The sequence below is a fragment of the Styela clava genome, chromosome 11 (assembly GCF_964204865.1).
Source record: "Styela clava chromosome 11, kaStyClav1.hap1.2, whole genome shotgun sequence".
Lineage (NCBI taxonomy): Eukaryota > Metazoa > Chordata > Ascidiacea > Stolidobranchia > Styelidae > Styela > Styela clava.
The window spans coordinates 455,688-476,169 of record NC_135260.1 but is presented as its reverse complement, the minus strand read 5'-3'; the positions used below and the strand labels follow the sequence as shown (position 1 = coordinate 476,169).

Sequence of the window (20,482 nt, the reverse complement as noted above, 5' to 3'; positions counted from 1 at the left end):
GGTTGCACATGAACATCATAATTTCTCTTCTGTCGCAAGGCAGCTTGATTCAAATGATTTCTGCCACATACAAAAGATTCCTCAGTGACATTTTTAAACCCTTCCACATATTCGGTATAACAAGGATGTAGAGGAGTTTGAGTCGGACGCCCATACAAGACATCGATAGGGAAGTCAATCTCTCGGCCAAGCATAAGACGATTGGGTGTAAACTGCGTACTTTCATGCACTGTAGCTCTGTAAGCCATGCACAGATAGGGAACATGGTCAACCCAATCGTCCCGATGATCGTTCACATAAGGCTTGAGCATTTGCTGAATCATTCGATTAAACCTCTCCACTTGTCCATCGGATCGAGGGTGATAAGGTATACGACATATGTCTTGACTATACCGTACAAGTTGCACATCTCGGTGAACAACCGAGATTCAAAATCTCGACTCTGATCAGTTTGAATAATCCGAGGAACTCCAAATCTTGGGAAGAACTAGGTGAACAGCACATCGGCTGTTACCTCTGCAGTCTGATTATGAAGTGGATAACACTCCAATCAATCAATCAATCAATCTTTTATTTGTCAACACAAAAAACAATCATATAGAAAACTGTTACAACAAACGAAATATACTGATCATGTTAATTGTGTGACTGGAGTCGCGAGGGACCTATAAAGGTATTCGAGCAGCGACACCTAGCTGATGCAGGTTAGTATAAAAAAGTAACTAAATGAGACACAACTACTGAATACCAGTAGTTGCGGCCGTACACATAATTGAGGCTACTGTGCAGATTATTTAACAAAATAAATATATAACTATCACGAGGAAATGCACTGAAGAGAGAAAATGAGAGGACAACAAGAAAAAATAAAGAAAAACTTAAAGAGAATGCAAATTTGGCAAATGTAAAAAACTAAGAACCTTGGAAAACGAGCAATACGCACAAAATATTTTTAACAAATACAATTTTGAAAGCTTATATACAAATGGAAAGAGGGAAAATTACCACTCTGATTAGGTTATAGCGAATAATATATTGCAAACAATACTGGTACGGTATCCTATTATACGTGTATAAAACTTGCAGTGAGGGGGATAAAATATGACAAGAAAAAAAACGGTCATAAAAATTTGTAAATAACGGTAAACATACTTTCACTGAGTCATTAGGAGTTACCAGATTTAATACGGCGGGTATTCTAAAATTAGACTCCTTGCACTTATTGTTGTTTGCCCGATTTGACTAACAGCGAGCAATTTGATAGGCGACACTGTCGAGTATCGGTGCGGTACTTCAACGGTTACAGGAAGAGAGATAGTTACTAATGTATTTATTTTTCAATTTTTTTTTTTAAACATTCCATACGATAGCGATCTAATGGCCTTAGGTAAAACATTCCAAAGCTTTACACTCATATATTTGATTGACTTCTGTGTTCTGCTTGACGAGTATCTTGGGACGTAGAATGAATCTGACAAAGACGATCTAGTGGAATGGGAATGGATAGTACTCTGCTTCGTAAAAAATTCAGTGAATGCTATGGGAAGTTTACCATCGAAATATTGATGCATAAATTTCAATATCTCGATTTCATGAATATGACCAAGTTTACCTATGCTGCATCTGTGGTATAAAGGGTCAAGTCTAGACCGAAATGGTGCATTACATACAGCTCGGACTGCTTTATTTTGCAACACTTCCAATTTTCCAAGGAGAGTTGTCGAAGCGCTTGTCGAAGCGCCAACTACTTGGTGAAATAATTTGATAGCACCGGAAGATGTTCATTTTCATTTTTGGTACGTTGGTAGTGGTCCCAAGAAATTCATGGCGACCCGTTCCATGGGAGATCCGCAGAGCAGTTGCCGTAGATCCTCCTGTTCGTGCCCGTGAGTCATCTTAGTCGCAGCGCAAGGTTTGCAAAACCGGAACCAGAGCAAAATATCTCTTTTAAAACCAGGTCAATAAAAACGAGCACGAACACTCTTGAATGTTTTAATAGAGCCTAAATGTCCGGAGGTACGGGCACTGTGTAAAAGCTGGAAGATTTCTCTTCTTAATGCCCTAGAAATGCAGAATTGATAAACGGGAGCACTAGTCAATGTTTCGGGTATCCACTTGCGATACAAAATTTCACCAGTCAAATATAACAAATTCCATTGAGCTAGATAACGCTTGGTCTCTTAAGGTTCATGCATATAATCCTGTGGCTGAGGTTTATGATGTGAACGGCGCTTCCAGGCAATAACTGCAGAAAGATGTGGGTCCTCGGCTTGGCAAGTTCGAATCCTTTCCTCTGTGTATGTGTCCATCCAATTACAGCTTGTTGGTATCCCAGGCAAGTCAGCATTATACAGAGGTGCTACTACACGAACATTGATATCAGGTTCCTGTGAAGTAGACACACTATCTGGGCAGTCCGGGCACTTACAGCGTCTGGTTTGACAAGATAGACCATCGGCATTACCATGTTTAGTCTCTGCTCGATGTTCAATGCTGAAATAATAAGTGAACAGTGTAGAGATCCAGCGAGCCACCTTTCCTTCGGGTTCTCGGAAAATTAAAAGCCACGTCAAGGCACCATGATCAGTGCGAATCAAAAAGTGCCTTCCCCACAAATAATGGCGAAAATGTCGTACGGATTGAATCACTGCCAAGAACTCCCTTTCAGTGGTACAGTATCGGCGTTTCGTCTTGGATAGAATTCTGCTGAAATAAGCAATAACATGTTCTTCCCCATCTTGCAATTGTGATAACACAGCACAGCACCAGTACCAGAGCCACTTGCGTCGGTATCCAAAATAAACTCTCACTGAACCAATGGAAAAGCCAGGATAGGAGCAGATGATGATTAATGATTCCAAATGCTTCCTGACAGTCACCACTTCTCTCAAATTTCACATTCTTTCGAGTCAAGCGGACTAAAGGCGACGCTATAGTGGAATACTCTGGTACAAAACGTCTATAATAGTTGGCAGTTCCCAAAAAACTTCTAACATCTGATACCCCCTGAGGGGTTTCCCACTCGAATATAGCTGCTACATTGTGAGGATCACAGCGAACCCCTTCAGCAGAAATTTCGTACCCCGGGTAGGTAACTGATCTACGAAACAACTGGCATTTAGTCGGCTTGAGTTTCAAACCAGCACCCTGAAGTCGTAGGAAAACCTCCCGCAAACTGCTCAATGAATTGTCAAAATCGGATCCGTGGGCTAAAACATCATCCAAATAATTAGAACATCCTTTCCCGATAATTCAACCCAACACTCGATCCATCATCCGCTCGAAGGTTGCAGGTGCATTGGATAGACCAAAGGGCATGACTACAAATTGAAAGTGTCCTTTTCCCGGAAGACTGAAAGCAGTTTTCGCTCTGTCCGACGGATCAACTTCCACCTGCTAGTAGCCGCTATCCAAGTCAAGCGTCGAGAACCAACTTGACCCGCTAAGGAACTCCACGATGTCATCGATACAAGGTAAAGGGTAAGCGTCTTTGTACGTAATTGAATTAAGTAATCTGAAATCGATAAAAAAACGAGTAGTGCCGTCTTTTCTGGTATCAGAACAATGGGTGACGCGTATGTACTGTCACTCAGCTAAATAACCCCTTGATCCAGCTTCTTGTCAACAGCATCCTCTGCTATTTGTCTCCTTGCCCAGCCCAGACGTCGCGGAGCCTGCCGAATAGGCTGCGGTGTTGTAGTTAATATGTGATGGCGAGCAACCGAGGTACGCCCGAGTTCTCCATCGGGGCCAACAAATATGTCCTTAAACTCTCTTAACAAAAAAGACAATTGTCGGTACTGCTCAGCCAAAAGTCCTTCCGTCGATGCAATCAGGTCTTGGAGATGGTCAGATAATCCATTGAATTCCTCCGCCTTTTCAGAGAATGGCGCCACCATTGTTTCACGGACAAAGTATGGTTGAGCTATGCCAATTAAAGATCCTGTGGGTCGGACAGCATCATAGTCCGTCTCATTGTTCATCCAAACGGGTACCTCCTTCTTAGATGGGTCAACCAACGTCAGCGAAGCGACCAAATTGATGTTGCCTATCTTCACTGGCTCAACAACGGCTACTATGTTAGGTCTCTGGACGGGACACGGCTGCTGTAGCTGAGCGAGTACAACAATTCCAGAGCCGGCCGGTATAACCACATTCTCCTCTACAGTCACACGACAGCAAGGAACCGATGTTTGGTGCTGCACAGTAACATCTTGTCCCTCAAAAACAAAGCGACCCGACGAGGGATACAGAACACAGTCCCATTTGCCAAGATAGTCCATACCTAGAATGCCCATCCGTGACCCTAGATCAGCGACAACAACCGTGTGCTCCACAGACCAGCTTTCAATCGTCAGGTTGACATCAAGTGCACCATGAGACACTAATGACTCGCCACTGGCAGTACGCAGTGGTACTTGAAAAGAATGCAGTTCTGGAATGTCCAAAAGTTTCCTGTAACATCGAGTAAACAGCGGTGTCAATGAACGAGACACCCGCACCGGTATCAATCAAAAACAAAACAGGCACGTTATTGACCAAAGCCTTGACATGCCATCCATTAGTCCACGCAAGAGAAGAAATCATAGTCGAGAGAAGTGGGTCCATATCGTCGATGTTCCGAGTTTAAAGACTGGTTGGGAGTGGAAGCACTACTTACAGGTCTTTGTTTGGGGCTCCCGAAGTATGCGAACCAAGATGGCGACATCGGAATGTAATATGTGTACTAGGTTAGGGTTAGGCCATAATTTTAGGTATAAATAAAACGGGAGGCTCTTGGCTAGTCTTCAAACTGATAATATAACTAAAATAAGGAAAATTGGAAAAAAATTATCGCCTAACCCTAACCTGTTACCTATGATACGTTCCGATGTCCTCCATCTTGGTTCGCATACTTCGGGGGCACCCTTTGTTCATTAGTCTGGGAACAGTTTCGGCTAATATGCCCTGGTTGTCCGCATCGGAAACAAGTCGGTCCACCCGTGTTGATTGGACAATATCCTCCAACGAGCTCAATGATCCGTTTGCTTACAGCGGGGACATGGTGTGGACGGTAGTGTAAGAGCTTTTGGACTGCGACAATCACTGATCCTATGCCCCACCTGTCCGCATCTGAAACGGGAGGTACGAGAAGTCGGAGATACGCGAGATCTCTACGTTTCCGCAACTAAGGCCTCCAGTTGTGCCAGGCGGTTTAAAATCTCCTGGACTATATCAGCTCCAAATGTCACCTCGGCCTTATCGCTAGAAATCTTTGCAACAGTAGCCCTTGGTTTGATCACCTCTTTTGCGGGTTCCCATGACTTCTCATAATATTGATATCTGGTAGCCAACGACATTACAACTTCCAATGTGGCGGGTTACAAAAGACTAATGTGCAAACGAACTTTGTCGTCTAATCCTCACAAAAATTGCAATTTTGCCAAGTCATCTCAGTCAGCGGGTCGCAAGTATGGATAAGCTCGCCTAGCAAACTGTCTCAATGCAACGCCAAATTCATTATAGGTTTCTCTTGCCAACTTCACGCGCTGACTACAAGCGGCTCGAAGCGCTTCAATACCACCTTCCACTTCAAAATATTTCTCAAAATGGCGTACGATCGACTCAAAACATTCACGCTCATCCATAGACAATTCTAATAAATGACTCAGAGCATGGCCTACCATGCAAAGGCCCAATTCGCTACCCATCGTGTCCATATCCCAACCATTAGACTTGGCTATAGATTTTAAATGGTACAGAAATGAGCCCCAAGGCTCCGATCCATCAAACTTCTCCGGCTGTCTTTCTGGCCTGAACATAATCCCACATGCACTAGTACAACCCTTTGTTATAGGGGTAGAAAAAACAACCGGATACCTGGGCATAATAGGTGGAGACTCCATTTCCGGCATCGGTCTACTCCCGCAGTTGTTGTCAGGTGGTGTAACTTTTGACTCAGTGTGCTCTGCCTTATCACTCTGGTCCTCCCTCATCACATAACTCTGTGGTGCCATTTTGCCTGCTCCTTCAGCTATTCCTCCGGATTCGTTCAAACCGACTTCGGCACTTTTCCTTTTCACTAATGCCTCAATCACGTTCTCCTGAAAACCATGCATTGTCACTTGCAGCTCCTCTCGCCAATCTCTCACATTTTTATTAAGTACCATCGCACTGTCATAACAATGTTTTACATCATTCCCAAGTTCATCTACTGCTCCTTCGATCCTTTCTACTCGCGCTTCCATTGTTGTCCATTTAGCCTCCAGTTCCTTCATTCGAGCAACGAAATCATCCTCTCCATTCATTTGAGCGTTCTTTCAATTTCTGCGTGACATATTATGTTTAGAAGATATCCTGGCGTGCTCTCGCCAAATTTTGTAGAGTACCGGCAGTCTATGTAATAATTATCCAGGTTCAGAATATCTTCCAATATGATCTGACGTCAAGTTTCCTCCCAATATTCACTTCAATTTATACTATTTTGTTCTATTTATTAATTACAATCCTAATGCAACCAAATACTCCAATGAAATCGATGAAATGAAAAGCATACAATAAAAATAACAAATACCAGGCAGTACAATATTAGAAAACAATAAAAATTAGAGACGGACCCTGAAATCGAAGACACTTTCAATAGCAGCAAAAATAACCCCTATAATCCGGTACACTAAACCAGCTACTTACAATTTGCAAAATAGGCCGAGAATAACCCATGACGGGCACTTTAACAAAAAAACATAAACAATTCCACAGATGCACAAGATTTGAACAGCACTGTTGATAGCCAATTTCATGAACAAACTAAAAATAAGCGCCAAAACAACTGTAGTTGCACTGCACCGGTACTAAAACAATAACATCATCCTTATGTCTAGCATCCAAATATCTAACAATTCCAATCTAATAGTCATAAAACCAGAAGAAAACATCTTTGATAACCTACTTGAGTCTTAGAGCCACTTTTACAGATATAGAATACCCCTAAACACTCAAAATCTAACCGAAACAATCACAACTGCACTGCTGCAAACCACAGCATAGGCTAACAGGATACCAAAAGTCAGATCGACAGTGTCACAGCGCCCTCAGATGACATGACATCATTTAAAATATAAAACAAGCGTCGTCACACTCGCATCACTAATCATCGTTTTACCTAAACCAATACAGAGCTACCGAGGGGATCAATAAGCAGGAGTTCACTGAGTGTTGTGGGTTCGCCAATTTTGAATCTTTTTTCCACTAATAGGAAATTCCCAATATGTGATTCAGAGTATTTTTTTGAACACTCAACAATAATTCACTCTCTGTGTTTTTGTTTTGTGTGTTGACTGTTTTTGAGAGCATTGGCTTCATTTATTATATAGGCCTACATGTTTACTCGTGATTAGTCAGTTAGTGTTTTCCTGATAATCGTTCTTATATTTGCCTGAGCGCAGAATGTGTCTTGATTCACTGTATCACATTTTCAACAATGCCATATCAATGTAATTTTCATGGTTTTTGATTCTTCTCGTCACCTTATCACATTACTTTACTTCCACACACGTTATCTTTGTATCAGATTGAATTGGTCCTTATTAGCCTGAGTATTTTAAAAGTATACAACAGCCCGAAAGTTTATTGAATTCTTGTATTTTTGATGTGTTTATTTCTTGTCCAAGCCTTGCCTAAAAAAATTTGTGTTTTTTTGTTAATGCGTGTTAGTAAGCGGGCACATGATACTCATCTTGTTTTAACCTTTTTCAAATGTTTTGCTCGCTCTCCAGAATTCTCCATTTTTATTTGTTCGTATTGTCAGATTGTGGAGTTTTCAAAAAATAAATTATCTAACTATCAGGGAAATTCTCAATAATGCCTATATCAAAAACTCTTTAAACTAAACATGAAAAATAATTCGGGGGATAAAGAAATTATAAATAAATAACAATGAATGCGTCATCGGCTGTGCTAAATCACGCAATGACCATTCAAATTACAGGCAAAATAATCCAGTAATCTCATAGCCAACATCGACTGGTAACTGGACGAGAGGCCGTGCTATGCCATGATCAAACCGTCTTATCGGCTTTCTTCTTGGAATATTTATGTGAATCCTATCCTATTCTTCTCGTGGATCTGCAATATTTTATCAATCTTATACGATCTCGTGCAATTAGCATTGGTCGAACTTTTTGAAATATTGTGGCCGCGAGATGGAGCTATAGATCAATATACTGAGTACTTGCGGCTATGCTATGTCTGTGGTCCGCCATATATTTATGCCGTCTTATCGGCTTTCTTCTCCTCGGATTGAAAATATATGAATTTTGTCCTATATTTATATTCTACATTGGGTAGGCCTACTCCTGTAGTATGCGAACGAAGATGGTGGACACCCGAACATAGTATGTGTACCAGGTTAGGCCTTAATTCTATTCCGATTTCCTTATTTTAGTTCTAATACGAGTTCGGGGACTAGCCAAGTGACTTCCGTAGTAACTGTGATGTAACCCTAACCTGGTACACATACTACGTTCCGATATCCGCCATCTTGCTTCATATAACTACAGGACTTCCTTACAATGCGCCATGCTCTGGATTACTCCTAGAAAGTTTTGTTTTATTTGGACAATTTGGATAGAACTGTTTTTAATTTCCAATTCTCCGATTGAGCTAATTTCTTAGTTTTCTGAGAAATAAATTTAACTCATCATATTCAAAATAAATCGATAACGTTTTGCAAGACAATTTTATTCACACAAAGTAGCAAATAATATTTTTGCAGTGAAAGTTCAAATTATTTTTCATGAATTTCATTTATTAAGTTCAGTTCGTGAAAAATAATTTGAACTTTCATTGACAAAATATTTTGCAGAAAAGTGATATAAATCAGAAACACATCTAGGAAATAAAATACCAGAGCAAAGTTATTGAAAAAATTAGGCGCTCCAGAAGTACGGAAACCAGAACGTAGTATGTGTACCAGGGTTTGGTTTGGGCCATAATTTTATTCCAATTTTCCGTTTTTTAGTTCTATGGATGGACTAGCCAAGTGACTCCAGTAGTATTTGTACCTGAAATTATAGCCTAACCTGGTACACATACTACGTTTCGGTATCCGCCAACTCGGAAAAATTTTGTCGTATTTGGACAATTTGGATAGAACTGTTAAGCTAATTTCTTAGTTTTCTGAGAAATACATTTAACTTATCATATTCAAAATAAATCAATAACGTTTTGCAAGACAATTTTATTCACACAAAGTAGCAAATCATATTTTTGCACTGAAAGTTCAAATTATTTTTCATGAATTTCATTCGTTAAGTTCAGTTCGTGAAAAATATTTTGAACTTTTAATGACAAAATATTTTGCCGAAAAATGATAGGATTCAGAAACACATCTAAAAAATAAAATACCCTAAAAAAAATAAAAAACCCTAACCTGGTACACATACTTTGTTCAGGTTGTGATTCAGAACAATTCAAAGATATCATATACCAGAGCAAATATAATAAAAAATATCATCAATGATTATAATTCACACACAAGAAAAATAAAATACAAAATTCATTGTAAAGAGGAGACAATGCTGTAATTGATTTTGATATCTTCTCGAATTTCTTATATTTTCTTCAGGTCACAACAAAACTTTAAATCATTGAAAAATATGTCATATTTAAATAAAGAAAACACTTGAAAACTCAGACCCTGATATTTGTAGAAGATTTCTCAGAAAGCTATTTCAATTAATGTGCTTATAAAATCTGGGAAAAATATATCCATTGAAATATATGGACTTAGCCATTGAAATAAAGAAGTTATGAGGCTTAAACAATCGACATCGACAATATTGACTATTGGACTATCCAAAATAAATGTGGAAAATATTTTATTCAAGGACCATTAACAACAATTACAAAGATTTTACTTAAAGTGCTTTTATTAGAGAGACGATTTTCTGGAGAAGTATTCGTCAGTAAAAGTGTTAAATAGCAAAAACAAAAGAAATTTTTCGAAACGATAAAGAAAAAGTATTAAAAATCCATTCTGGCCAATTATTTTAAAATCAAAACCATTCTGCACTTTTGATTTCAGTATTTTTAAATGAATCTAATTTGCATAAAACTATTCATTGCAAAATAACAAACTTTACAAAATACAAAGCTGTGGAATCGAAGTTGAGAAAGTTCCCACGTGAGTTGGAGTTAGAATTTGTAGGAATTGTAGATTTTCAATGTTTTCAAGATAGGTCACTATAAATTCTAAAAGCATTATTTTACTGATCGCAACTGTCTATTAAAGAAAGTTTGCATTTACCAAAGATTTCATTATCAAAAGTAAATTTTTTCAGAGTCGATTGTGATTTTCCTCTAATTCCATAGCTTATCATAAAGAGGTTCAATAAAAAATATCTGAATATCATGTCTTTTCATTATTTTTGAAACTTTATTTTTAAAAATTTAGAAGATACAGATACGAAGGCGTTATTTAGAAAGTATCAAAGGTTTTTGTAATTTACTGAAATTTCTTGAACATGAAATATATATTTAAACAAACCAAATTGCCAATATTCCAAGAATATTTACATTCCCTCACAAACAAATTGGGTTAAAACAATAAATTCGAACATTTCTGGAACACATCTAAGAAATTAAAAAGTAGTATGTCCGGTGGAAATATAACAATGAATGCAGTTTTATTGGAATTCCTACCCAAGAAAAGCCCGCAGACACACAATTTGAATAAGTTCGCAATTCATCGCATTGTTTCAACATACATACTTCTGGGGTCAAAACCCCCTCTTTTAAATCTTTTTAAAAACCGAAAAATACGTCAAAATAAAACCGTAAACAATATAAGTTTTGTTAAGACCAGCGTCAGTCTCAAAACGCTTTTCTAGTCATTGAAAAACCGAAAAATTTTGTGTGCCTATACGGCACAGACTCTTGTTTGTTCGGCGTTCACAAACATATCGTCACTAAAATCGAAACATGGTTAATTATTGGCGATTAAAAAAATTTTGTGTTAAATAAGGTTGAGAACGCAACATCATAATTAATCTGTAGTATATTTGATCAATTTTTATTTTACGGAAATAAATTTCACTCCGTGACATTTTACACCAGATGTACGGATTTTTTGAAAGGATTCATCTTTAAAAATAATCCTAGTGGCAGCATTGCGATTGAGCGGAGTCAGTATTACAAGCACATCTCTAATTTGTCAAATTCGCAAAATAGAAAAAATACGAATCAAAGCAATATATAATCGGGCAGTTTACCACACGTTTCTATTTTTATATCCGCGGTTTGCCGTGGTGTTTAGGGGGTTCATGTTTTGTCGACGCAACCGCAGGTTAAATTGAAGACAAATAAATTAATGAAGCGAGACATTTTAAATATGCCCGAATCGGTCATACATTGATTACTTTGCATCACAGAAAAATCGTTTTCTTTGATAAAGTAGTCTCTTTTAACAATTGGGCTGTTCAGCGTGGATTTCGAGGCGATGAATATGTATTTTTGATTTACTGGTATACTTTATATATGTTTTATTGTATGAAGTAAAATTGTACTATACGGGATTATATATCAGATCTCGAGATTTGCCAACGACGATTACGATTTCGCAAGATTCCAAAAACACGTATCAAAACTAAATACATCAGGCAGCTTATCTCATATATCTTTGTCTACAGATCGTTGTGGTATTTTACTAAAGTATTGTTTTCATTTCGACGTAAGAAGTCGCAACCGCGAGTTACGTTGGACACAATTAAATTAATATATAAAGACATTCAAGAATCTCGTAGTTGTCATGGATTGAATATTTTATACGACAGAAAAATCAATATGCTACTGTTTTAGGGAGCGCATAATCGCGGTGACTGTTACAGACGATAAGGGGAATTTTCAATTTTGAAACCACCTCTTTTGAAAATCCTGGCTGCGTGCCTGAGTCGGGGTGTAAATTAAGCTGTATGTGTGGCTAACGAATATGCGGGAATACAAGAGCATATGTTTGTTCAACTGTGGAAATAGTAATTTAAAGTTTTATTTGGGCTACTAGGGTGAATACCAATTACTCTTAAACTAAGTAGTTCTACAGTTTTTTTTATCAATCAATCAATAAAGTTATAATTCACTTTCACAGATGGCTCCGTTATATTCAGAGGAAGGAGAATCATTAAAAATCCCTTGATATATTTCTTCCGGGTTAAGAGCGACAACAAAAATAACAGTTGTGAACGATGGATCGAGATTCGGATAATCAGGATACCAAACCTCAGTTGGCAGAGGCATAGCTTGACCTGTCGTTGAATACAGTTGACCGTTCTGTTGAAATAAAAAATATGTTTTGAAAAATATAACAAATGGCAGTTTGAGAAAATAGTTGAAACAGCAATACTTGCAATATGATCTGACATAGCAAAACAAACTTATTTGATTTTCAGTAAGAAACTAAAAGAAGCGTGACGTGATTATTCTGCTCAGTCACACTTCATTGATTACCGTTGTTTGATATGAATTGAATGAAATAGACACATAAATCAAATTAGTTTGGATTAGTCTTCTCTGATTTAGTATCAGAGCTGTAAAGTTGAAGCGTTCCACTGGTGTTGGAGCCAAATTGTTAAATTTCCCCCGGAAAAAGAGGAAAATTTGTGGTTGAATTTAAAATAAAAACTGGAAAAGGCTGGCAAACAATCTTTTTAAATTTGTATGAAAGTCAAATTTGATATCAGCTTGGATTAGTCAGTGTTATAAATGGCCCGATTTGAACTTCTCTCCTATGCTAAAGCTATATGAATTTAACCTCAAGATAAAATGTAATAGTAGTACATGTTAATGCAGAAGCAATATTGGTAACATTTTATAACGAGTTCATGTATGGCCGCACAAGCAACATGATTCAGACTCGACCTACCTTGTAAGTCATTCCCGTACGAACATAAATGAATTCATCAGGAATCATTGGTCGTAAATAATCTCGAAGCAGTTTGTAGTGTGTGACGTCATAAACGTTAGCCAGTTTGTTTCCGCAAAGAGATTCAGCGACGCTCAATGATGCGTTTCCCACTTCTTGAGCGATAACTCGAATACATTTCAAATTATAGCCACACTCTGAAAAAAAAAGTCAGATTTTTAAAAAACAATTACTACGAAGAATATTTATTTCTACGTTTTAATTTTTGACTTTTATTTATTTTATTCAGAATAATTGTCTTTTGTAGTTTTTCACAATAATATGATTGTGAGCCTTCTGTAGTTTTGATCATACGTCATCTTATTTGTTTCAAGAAAAATCACGCGAACCCACTCAGAAATAAAGTAAACATTTTCTGAGCAAAGTACTGGCAACCACTGAGGTATTATTAAGGCTAAAGACATATAATATCGAGATTTGCGCTGGATAATACAGACTTGAGGTTAATTATTACCAGGAAAAATAATCCGGTTTTAACTCCGGTTTTGAAAAAACTTTTTGTCTTGTCTTGCACATTGTCTTATTCGCATTTAAAGTGTAAAATCCCTCAGGCATTTTAGAAATAATAGCTCGTTGCCTATCTGTGGCCGCTTGTGCGGAGTCTTGTTCTGAGTGATGGTTGAAACCAATAGGCCTTCAATTATCTTTGGTTGCTTTTGTAGAGCCTTGTTCAGAGAGAATGTGTGCAAACTACCGGTAATAACAGCATCTGCTTACATATCAGTAATTGCTTATACAGGTCACATTCTGAATGAAAGTGTTTTAACGCCTAGCCTAGCCTGAGTAATCACGAATGAACTGAAAAGAGTCTGGCAATGAATCTGCGAGCTGGCAGCAAGAATACGGTTGCGATAGGGATGGATATATATCATAAAGACAGCAGGTTAGGAATAAGGATGGATATATGGTCCCAATCGCCAGTCAAATGCCTCCATATATAGGGTGATTGGACTGCTATATAGACAACATGTTAGAAATGGAGGTTGAATGGTACTGATCGCTAAAGAAAAAAACTTACTTGGAGTGCACACTGGTGTTGTGGACCATGAACCTTCAGCGTTGCATGTTCCCGTCTGTTCTCCTCCCAAAGTGAAACCATTTCTGCATGAGTAACTGACCTCCTGAGCCTCACTGTACAAGTCCTGCTCAGGAAAAATTGTTCCGTTCGCAAGATTTCGCTTCTCACATGGTGTAGCTGCAAGAAAATCAAATGATAAAAAAGTTTAACTCGACTTTCAGAGTATTTGTTTGTGATTGTTTTAAATTTATGAAAGTTTTCTTCACTTCAAACAAGACTTTGTGCAAGCAGCCCTGATACACTTCCACTCCAAGCAGGCTTTGTGGAAGGGGTCACCGATACAGCAGCATTTATCAACCTGATTAAAATGAGGTTTGAACCCGAGAAAATCTGAGACAACATTCAAAGCTCCAAAAACTTTGCCATTGACAAAATAAATTTTGATGTACCTACCTATACCATAACATTCGGAAGAATTCAAAGTTGTTATGTTGTCTAACTTAACACTCCCGGATGCCTCAAGCTCAAGTTGGACCTGAATAAAATAAGAAAAAATTGTGAGTTTGAGCACCGCTGAGTCTAGTGTGAAAGTCGAGAGTGCTTTCTGTGAAAAACCGGCATCGAACGTTCTAACTATGAAGTCAGCAACTGTGATTCCAGATTTCTAAATGTGATAATTGAAGACAATTTTCAGACAGATCGCGAAAAGCATTACGTTCACTAAGCATTTTCAACATGCTTGCATGAAATTAAGTTTTTGTCACAAAATTTTGGTTTTCATAGTTTGACTTAGACTGCAATGTTTCCCAAACTTTTTGAGCCGTTGACCCCTGTTTGTGAATCTTAATATTGACAGACCCCCATCCTATGCCTTATCGATTCCTGTGCCTAGTCAACTGCTGCCTCACACATGTATTTGGGTCGTTGCAAAAGGCAATAAAATAAAAATGGCATTTTCTGGAAGCTATGAATATTCGTCGGCAACACTCAACCAAAAAATACAATGGCTTTTTCATTGAAATCAATCATTAAAATCGATTAGACTCATTTCATATTGTTGCGGACCACCTGCGCAGTCATCACGGAACACCAGGGATCCGCGGACCCTAGTTTATGAATCCCTGACTTAAAGTAGGGTAATTAGAATCAGATTTTTTTTGTCAATCTGGTGTCAGTCCTTGAATGGATCAGAAATTTAAGTGGATTCTCATAGAGTCAATATTTGAGGTTTATACACGCGAAGAGGAATGTTGAAAACACAACCAATATGTGTTCCCGGTTTGTAAAGGGATTCTAGAGAAACTCCAATTATGCAAAGAAATGATTATAACCTTCTGCAAGCTTATCAAACAAGACTACGCCCTACCAATCTCAACCAAACGCCCATGTGAGATGGGATTCCTGTAGTATGTGTACCAGGTTGGGGTTAGGCCATAATTTTATTCCGGTATTTCTTTTTTTAGTCCAATTACGAGTTCAGGGACTCCCTGTGTTAGCTAAGTGAATATATCCCTTGCCCATGAATTTCAATCCCTTTATACAACTTAATGCAAAGTAGGCGAACAAAATTAGTTACCTCCATATTGGTACATTTATGTCTGGAACGCCAAATCTTTTGCATAATGTGAAATGGGATTCATTTTTAAAGCAATTCTGATTTAAAAAGATTTTTGCTAACAAATGTGTTGCAAACCTCGGTATCTGTAGAGTTCACTTTCTTTAAAATGAATTTCTCGGTTTTCCAGGTAGCCGAGGCAGAAAATGGCCAGATTGCTTTCCTAAAAAAAATTACAAAACATATCATTGCTGCCTTCACATAGACTTACAAAATAAATCAAAATTAGTTATATTCTGCTTTTTTCCAGGAATCTCATTTATATGGAATCTATTAGTCAGCTCTTCTCCCGAGCGCATCAACTTTAAACTATCTCTGAAGTATCGCACAAATCAGTATTTACTAATGTGGAATGCACTGATATAGTTTCAGCAGCTCTTCACATTACAGTGGTTGTCAGTAATTCTGTTCACAGATGATCCTCGGATGGAAAATTTTTAAAAAGGGGGTGTGCAACCTTTAATCCAACAGGGCCAGATAACTGGGTGAAGCCACGGGACGCACCTTTATTTAACATTGGCTTTGCGTGACAACATGACATGCATTTTTTATGGGCATAGATAATATATTGGACCGAGGTATAGGTTTAGCAAAGGGATTGGAATCACTCCCACGTATCAGATTAAACTAAATTAAAAATTTTGCTTTGCGTGTCGCACATTAGTAAAATATAGCACTATTTCGCAGGTCGCACAATTTTTTTTGTGGGCCGCATTTTGCATGCTGGCGACAGGTTACACACCCCTAAAACACTGAATTTCAAATTCCGTTATTGATTTTGAAAAATAATGATTCTTTACTGCACAGTGACTGCCAATACAAACATGCTCTAGAGCAGGGGTTCCCAAGCTTTTTTCAGGATGACCCCAAAGACAACTTTCAAGTGTCCAGTGCGACCCCAGGTCAATATATATATTTTTCATAAAACTTTGGAGCTTTTCTCTCTGGACTTTTTAGTTTGGTCATGTGATATTATTAAGTAAAATAAGCTAAAACCAAACAGTGATGTCACAATAGGCACCTACATTTTCTATAGCATAAGCATAGAGCGATGCCTATAGGCCTGTTTTACAATAAGCCCACCGACCCCATGCGACTCTACCTACTTATCACACCGACTCAATTTGGGGTCCCGACGGTCCTGGGCCTCGGGAACTCCTGCTCAAAAGTGAAAGCGGCAAATGGTTACGTGAAAAAATGAACGCAGCGTTAGCTACTCACGTTACAGTTCCATTGCGAGCTTTGGCCACCAGTTCTCCATCAGATGTATTTTTTATGTCGACACTCATACATAGTTCCTCATTGCCAGCCAAAGCCTTGGGTAAGGATCTGATTGTACCGTTACCAGCAAGAACATAACCTAGAATGAATTGGAATAAAAAAAAATGAGAGTGTATCTGGTGTGAGAAACGGAGACACAGCATTTTTCAATTCTAGTGAGAGATTCTGAAATCTGACAGCGTAATAACATAGCGTAGTTTGGCGCATCATGCTAAGTGGTAGGAATGCGCGTTCTATCGAGAGGCCGTGGTTCGCCATATTAAGTAAGTAATATTAATTAAGTCATCTTATTCTAGAATATTGATTTATTCTGAATATCCTATCTCTAGTCAGAAGTTACAAGCACTCACTCAGAAGTAAGAGAGACTCCTGTTGAAAAGTTACCAGCTCTCACTTAAAAGTAAATAAAGCTCATCTCTGACCATAGTTATAAAATCTAACTCAGAAGTAAAGCAGACTCAACTATGAGCAAAGTCACAGGCACTCACACAGAAGAAGAATATACTCATTTGTAAGCAAAGTTATGATAACTCACTCACAAGTAAAAGAGACTCCTTTGTAAGCAAAGTTATGGGAACTCACTCAGAAGTAAAGGATATTTATCTCTGAGCAAAGTCAAGAGCACTTACTCGAAAGTGAAGGATATTCATCTCTGAGCAAAGTCACGAGCACTCACTCGAAAGTAAAGGATATTCATCTCTGAGCAAAGTCACGAGCACTCACTCGAAAGTAAAGGATATTTTTCTCTGAGCAAAGTCACGAGCACTCACTCGAAAGTAAAGGATATTTTTCTCTGAGCAAAGTCACGAGCACTCACTCGAAAGTAAAGGATATTCATCTCTCACGAGCAATAACTCGAAAGTAAAGGATATTTATCTCTCACGAGCACTCACTCGAAAGTAAAGGATATTTATCTCTGAGCAAAGTCACGAGCACTCACTCGAAAGTAAAGAATATTTATCTCTCACGAGCACTCACTCGAAAGTAAAGAATATTTATCTATGAGCAAAATCACGAGCACTCACTCGAAAGTAAAGGATATTTATCTCTGAGCAAGGTCACGAGCACTCACTCGAAAGAAAAGAATATTTATCTCTCACGAGCACTCACTCGAAAGTAAAGAATATTTATCTCTGAGCAAAGTCACGAGCACTCACTCAAAAGTAAAGAATATTTATCTCTCACGAGCACTCACTCGAAAGTAAAGAATATTTATCTCTGAGCAAAGTCACGAGCACTCACTCGAAAGTGAAGGATATTTATCTCTGAGCAAAGTCACGAGCACTCACTCGAAAGTAAAGAATATTTATCTCTCACGAGCACTCACTCGAAAGTAAAGGATATTTATCTCTGAGCAAAGTCACGAGCACTCACTCGAAAGTAAAGAATATTTATCTCTGAGCAAAGTCACGAGCACTCACTCGAAAGTAAAGGATATTTATCTCTGAGCAAATTCACGAGCACTCACTCGAAAGTAAAGAATATTTATCTCTGAACAAAGTCACGAGCACTCACTCGAAAGTAAAGAATATTTATCTCTCACGAGAACTCACTCGAAAGTAAAGGATATTTATCTCTGAGCAAAGTCACGAGCACTCACTCGAAAGTAACGAATATTTATCTCAGAGCAAAGTTACGAGAACTCACTCAGAGGTAAAGTGGACTCATCTGTAAGCGTTTCATATAGAAACAATACCTGTAACGTCATCATCTCTGTATTCTCTCTGAAATGTTCCATTAACTCTCGTGTAGCTGCATGTAGGGTTGGTTGAAGATTCAAAATCACAAGTAAGATCGCCTGAAAAACACAAAACAACTTTTTTAGAGCCAGAGCCTCGTATACTGGCCTAAACTGAATATTGTTTTATGTAAATCTAAAGTTGTATGAAATTCACAATCGACATCGACATTGAAACAATTTTGATACCGACTCAGATTTGAAGTCCAAACATAATCAAATGTCGGAATGTCAGACTTTTAATGGTGACAAGTCAAATTTATCTATAAAAACTCCAAAAGCAAGAAATAATTATTAGTTATTTGTTTCAGATACACAAACTAGATGGTGAGGAACCCGTAAACGACCAGCGGTTACATGATAGCTTGCGAGGGAAAACACCGTGGAGTACTGTAATTGGAAGTGCGATTACAAAGATACTCAAACTTAGCACGAAGCACCAACCACCGAACACCTTGAATCTGAAGAATTATCCACGCTTAAACAGCGCGATTATGTGATAGCGAGGGGTCCAGCAATACTCTCGCACATAATTATCCCTTAATAATGGAACCACCGAACACCTCGGAGTTTGGAAAATTATCCACGATTAAACAGCGCTATGTGAACACTTACCTATGCAAGTTGGCACCTCACCCCAGGTTCCATTTTCTCTGCATATTCCAATGTTTGATCCTTGAAGAACATACCCAGCATTGCATGAATATTCGATAGTCTGATTGACCTCGAAGGCAGTTGCGATGTTTACAGTCCCGTTGTCTGGAGCTTTAGGGGCTGGGCAGGTACGTACTGTAATAGAAAATTGAAACAAGTATTAGAGTAAGTTGTGAAAGATTTTACATACAGACTACATACAGAAATTAAAATTGTTTTTAAACTTAAATAAAAGAACTAAACAATGTCAGCAACCATTCATTTCGCAAAAAAAAGCGTCACCCACCCCCTCTTGGGTAAAAATTTTTTTTCTTTAGGGCAATCGGATTACTTTTTCCCCAGAGGAATTCAATAATGACGTTTTGGGTCTCGTGTAGTTTCGTACCTATCGAACTTCTAGTAGGCGTAGCATAATAATTTTTTGACATGCCAATCCTAACCCTCACCTGACTACGCCATCCAAAGAGCTTGCCAAATACTTGTACGATCGAACGAAATGGCATCGGCGCTGTCGATAAAGAACCGACTAACGTCAGCGATCTCTCTCCTATCGGGATCGTTGCGACGAGAAAACGAGAGAAATGGCTGTTCGATTTCGGGTTCTCGTCTGCGCGTCTTGGATGACGGTTCGCAAAGTTTAAAGGGATTTATTACGTTACTGTGACGTCGTAGTGACAAAGTTTTTGGATGGCATGGTCAGGTGGGGGTTAGGATTGACACGCGAAAAAATTGTTATGGTACGCCTACTAGAAGCACGTTAGGTACGAAACTACATGAGACCCGACGTTTTTAGATTGCACTTTTTTTAGTAGTTTGCGCAAATTCAACAATGTCCAGACGTCTCCCAAAAGAGAGGTGTCTGATCATCATTAAAATGGGTTTTTCTGAAACGAGACAATGTCGCTCAATCTGTATAATGTGCTGTACGGTACTGCAAGGTAAAATATAGTACCGTAAAAGCGCCTAACTTCGGACAGTTCCTAACTTCGGACAAAAAAATTTAAACGGCCATATCTTGGCTAATAAGCGTCGTATATTGCCAATTTTAATTTTTATAGGTAGAGATGTTATATATGCATCTATTCTCAATTCTCAATTCTATTCTTCTATTCTTTTTAATGTTGTATAACTATTTTTTTCTCGAAAAACGGAAATATTGCCGAAAAATGACAGCTCGCTATTTAACGGCACAGAGCGTCGCTCCTAATTAAGCTATCATCG

General features: G+C 38.3%; 2 protein-coding genes across 5 annotated transcripts in view; one reads left to right on the top strand and one right to left on the bottom strand.

The window, feature by feature from the left end:
* Positions 1 to 20,482, top strand: part of LOC120347599 (CUB and sushi domain-containing protein 2-like) — a 234,000-nt gene that overhangs the window by 93,172 nt on the left and 120,346 nt on the right. The gene's annotated exons all lie outside the window — the stretch shown is intronic.
* On the bottom strand, positions 12,103 to 19,523 carry LOC144429757 (complement component receptor 1-like protein). Its single transcript, XM_078117953.1, has 9 exons — positions 19,517 to 19,523; positions 19,223 to 19,396; positions 18,566 to 18,667; positions 16,810 to 16,948; positions 15,667 to 15,751; positions 14,427 to 14,508; positions 13,974 to 14,150; positions 12,896 to 13,062; positions 12,103 to 12,303 (listed from the first exon to the last, which is right to left on the bottom strand). The coding sequence occupies exons 1-9, from the start codon at positions 19,521 to 19,523 to the stop codon at positions 12,103 to 12,105; spliced, it is 1,134 nt and encodes a 377-aa protein (XP_077974079.1).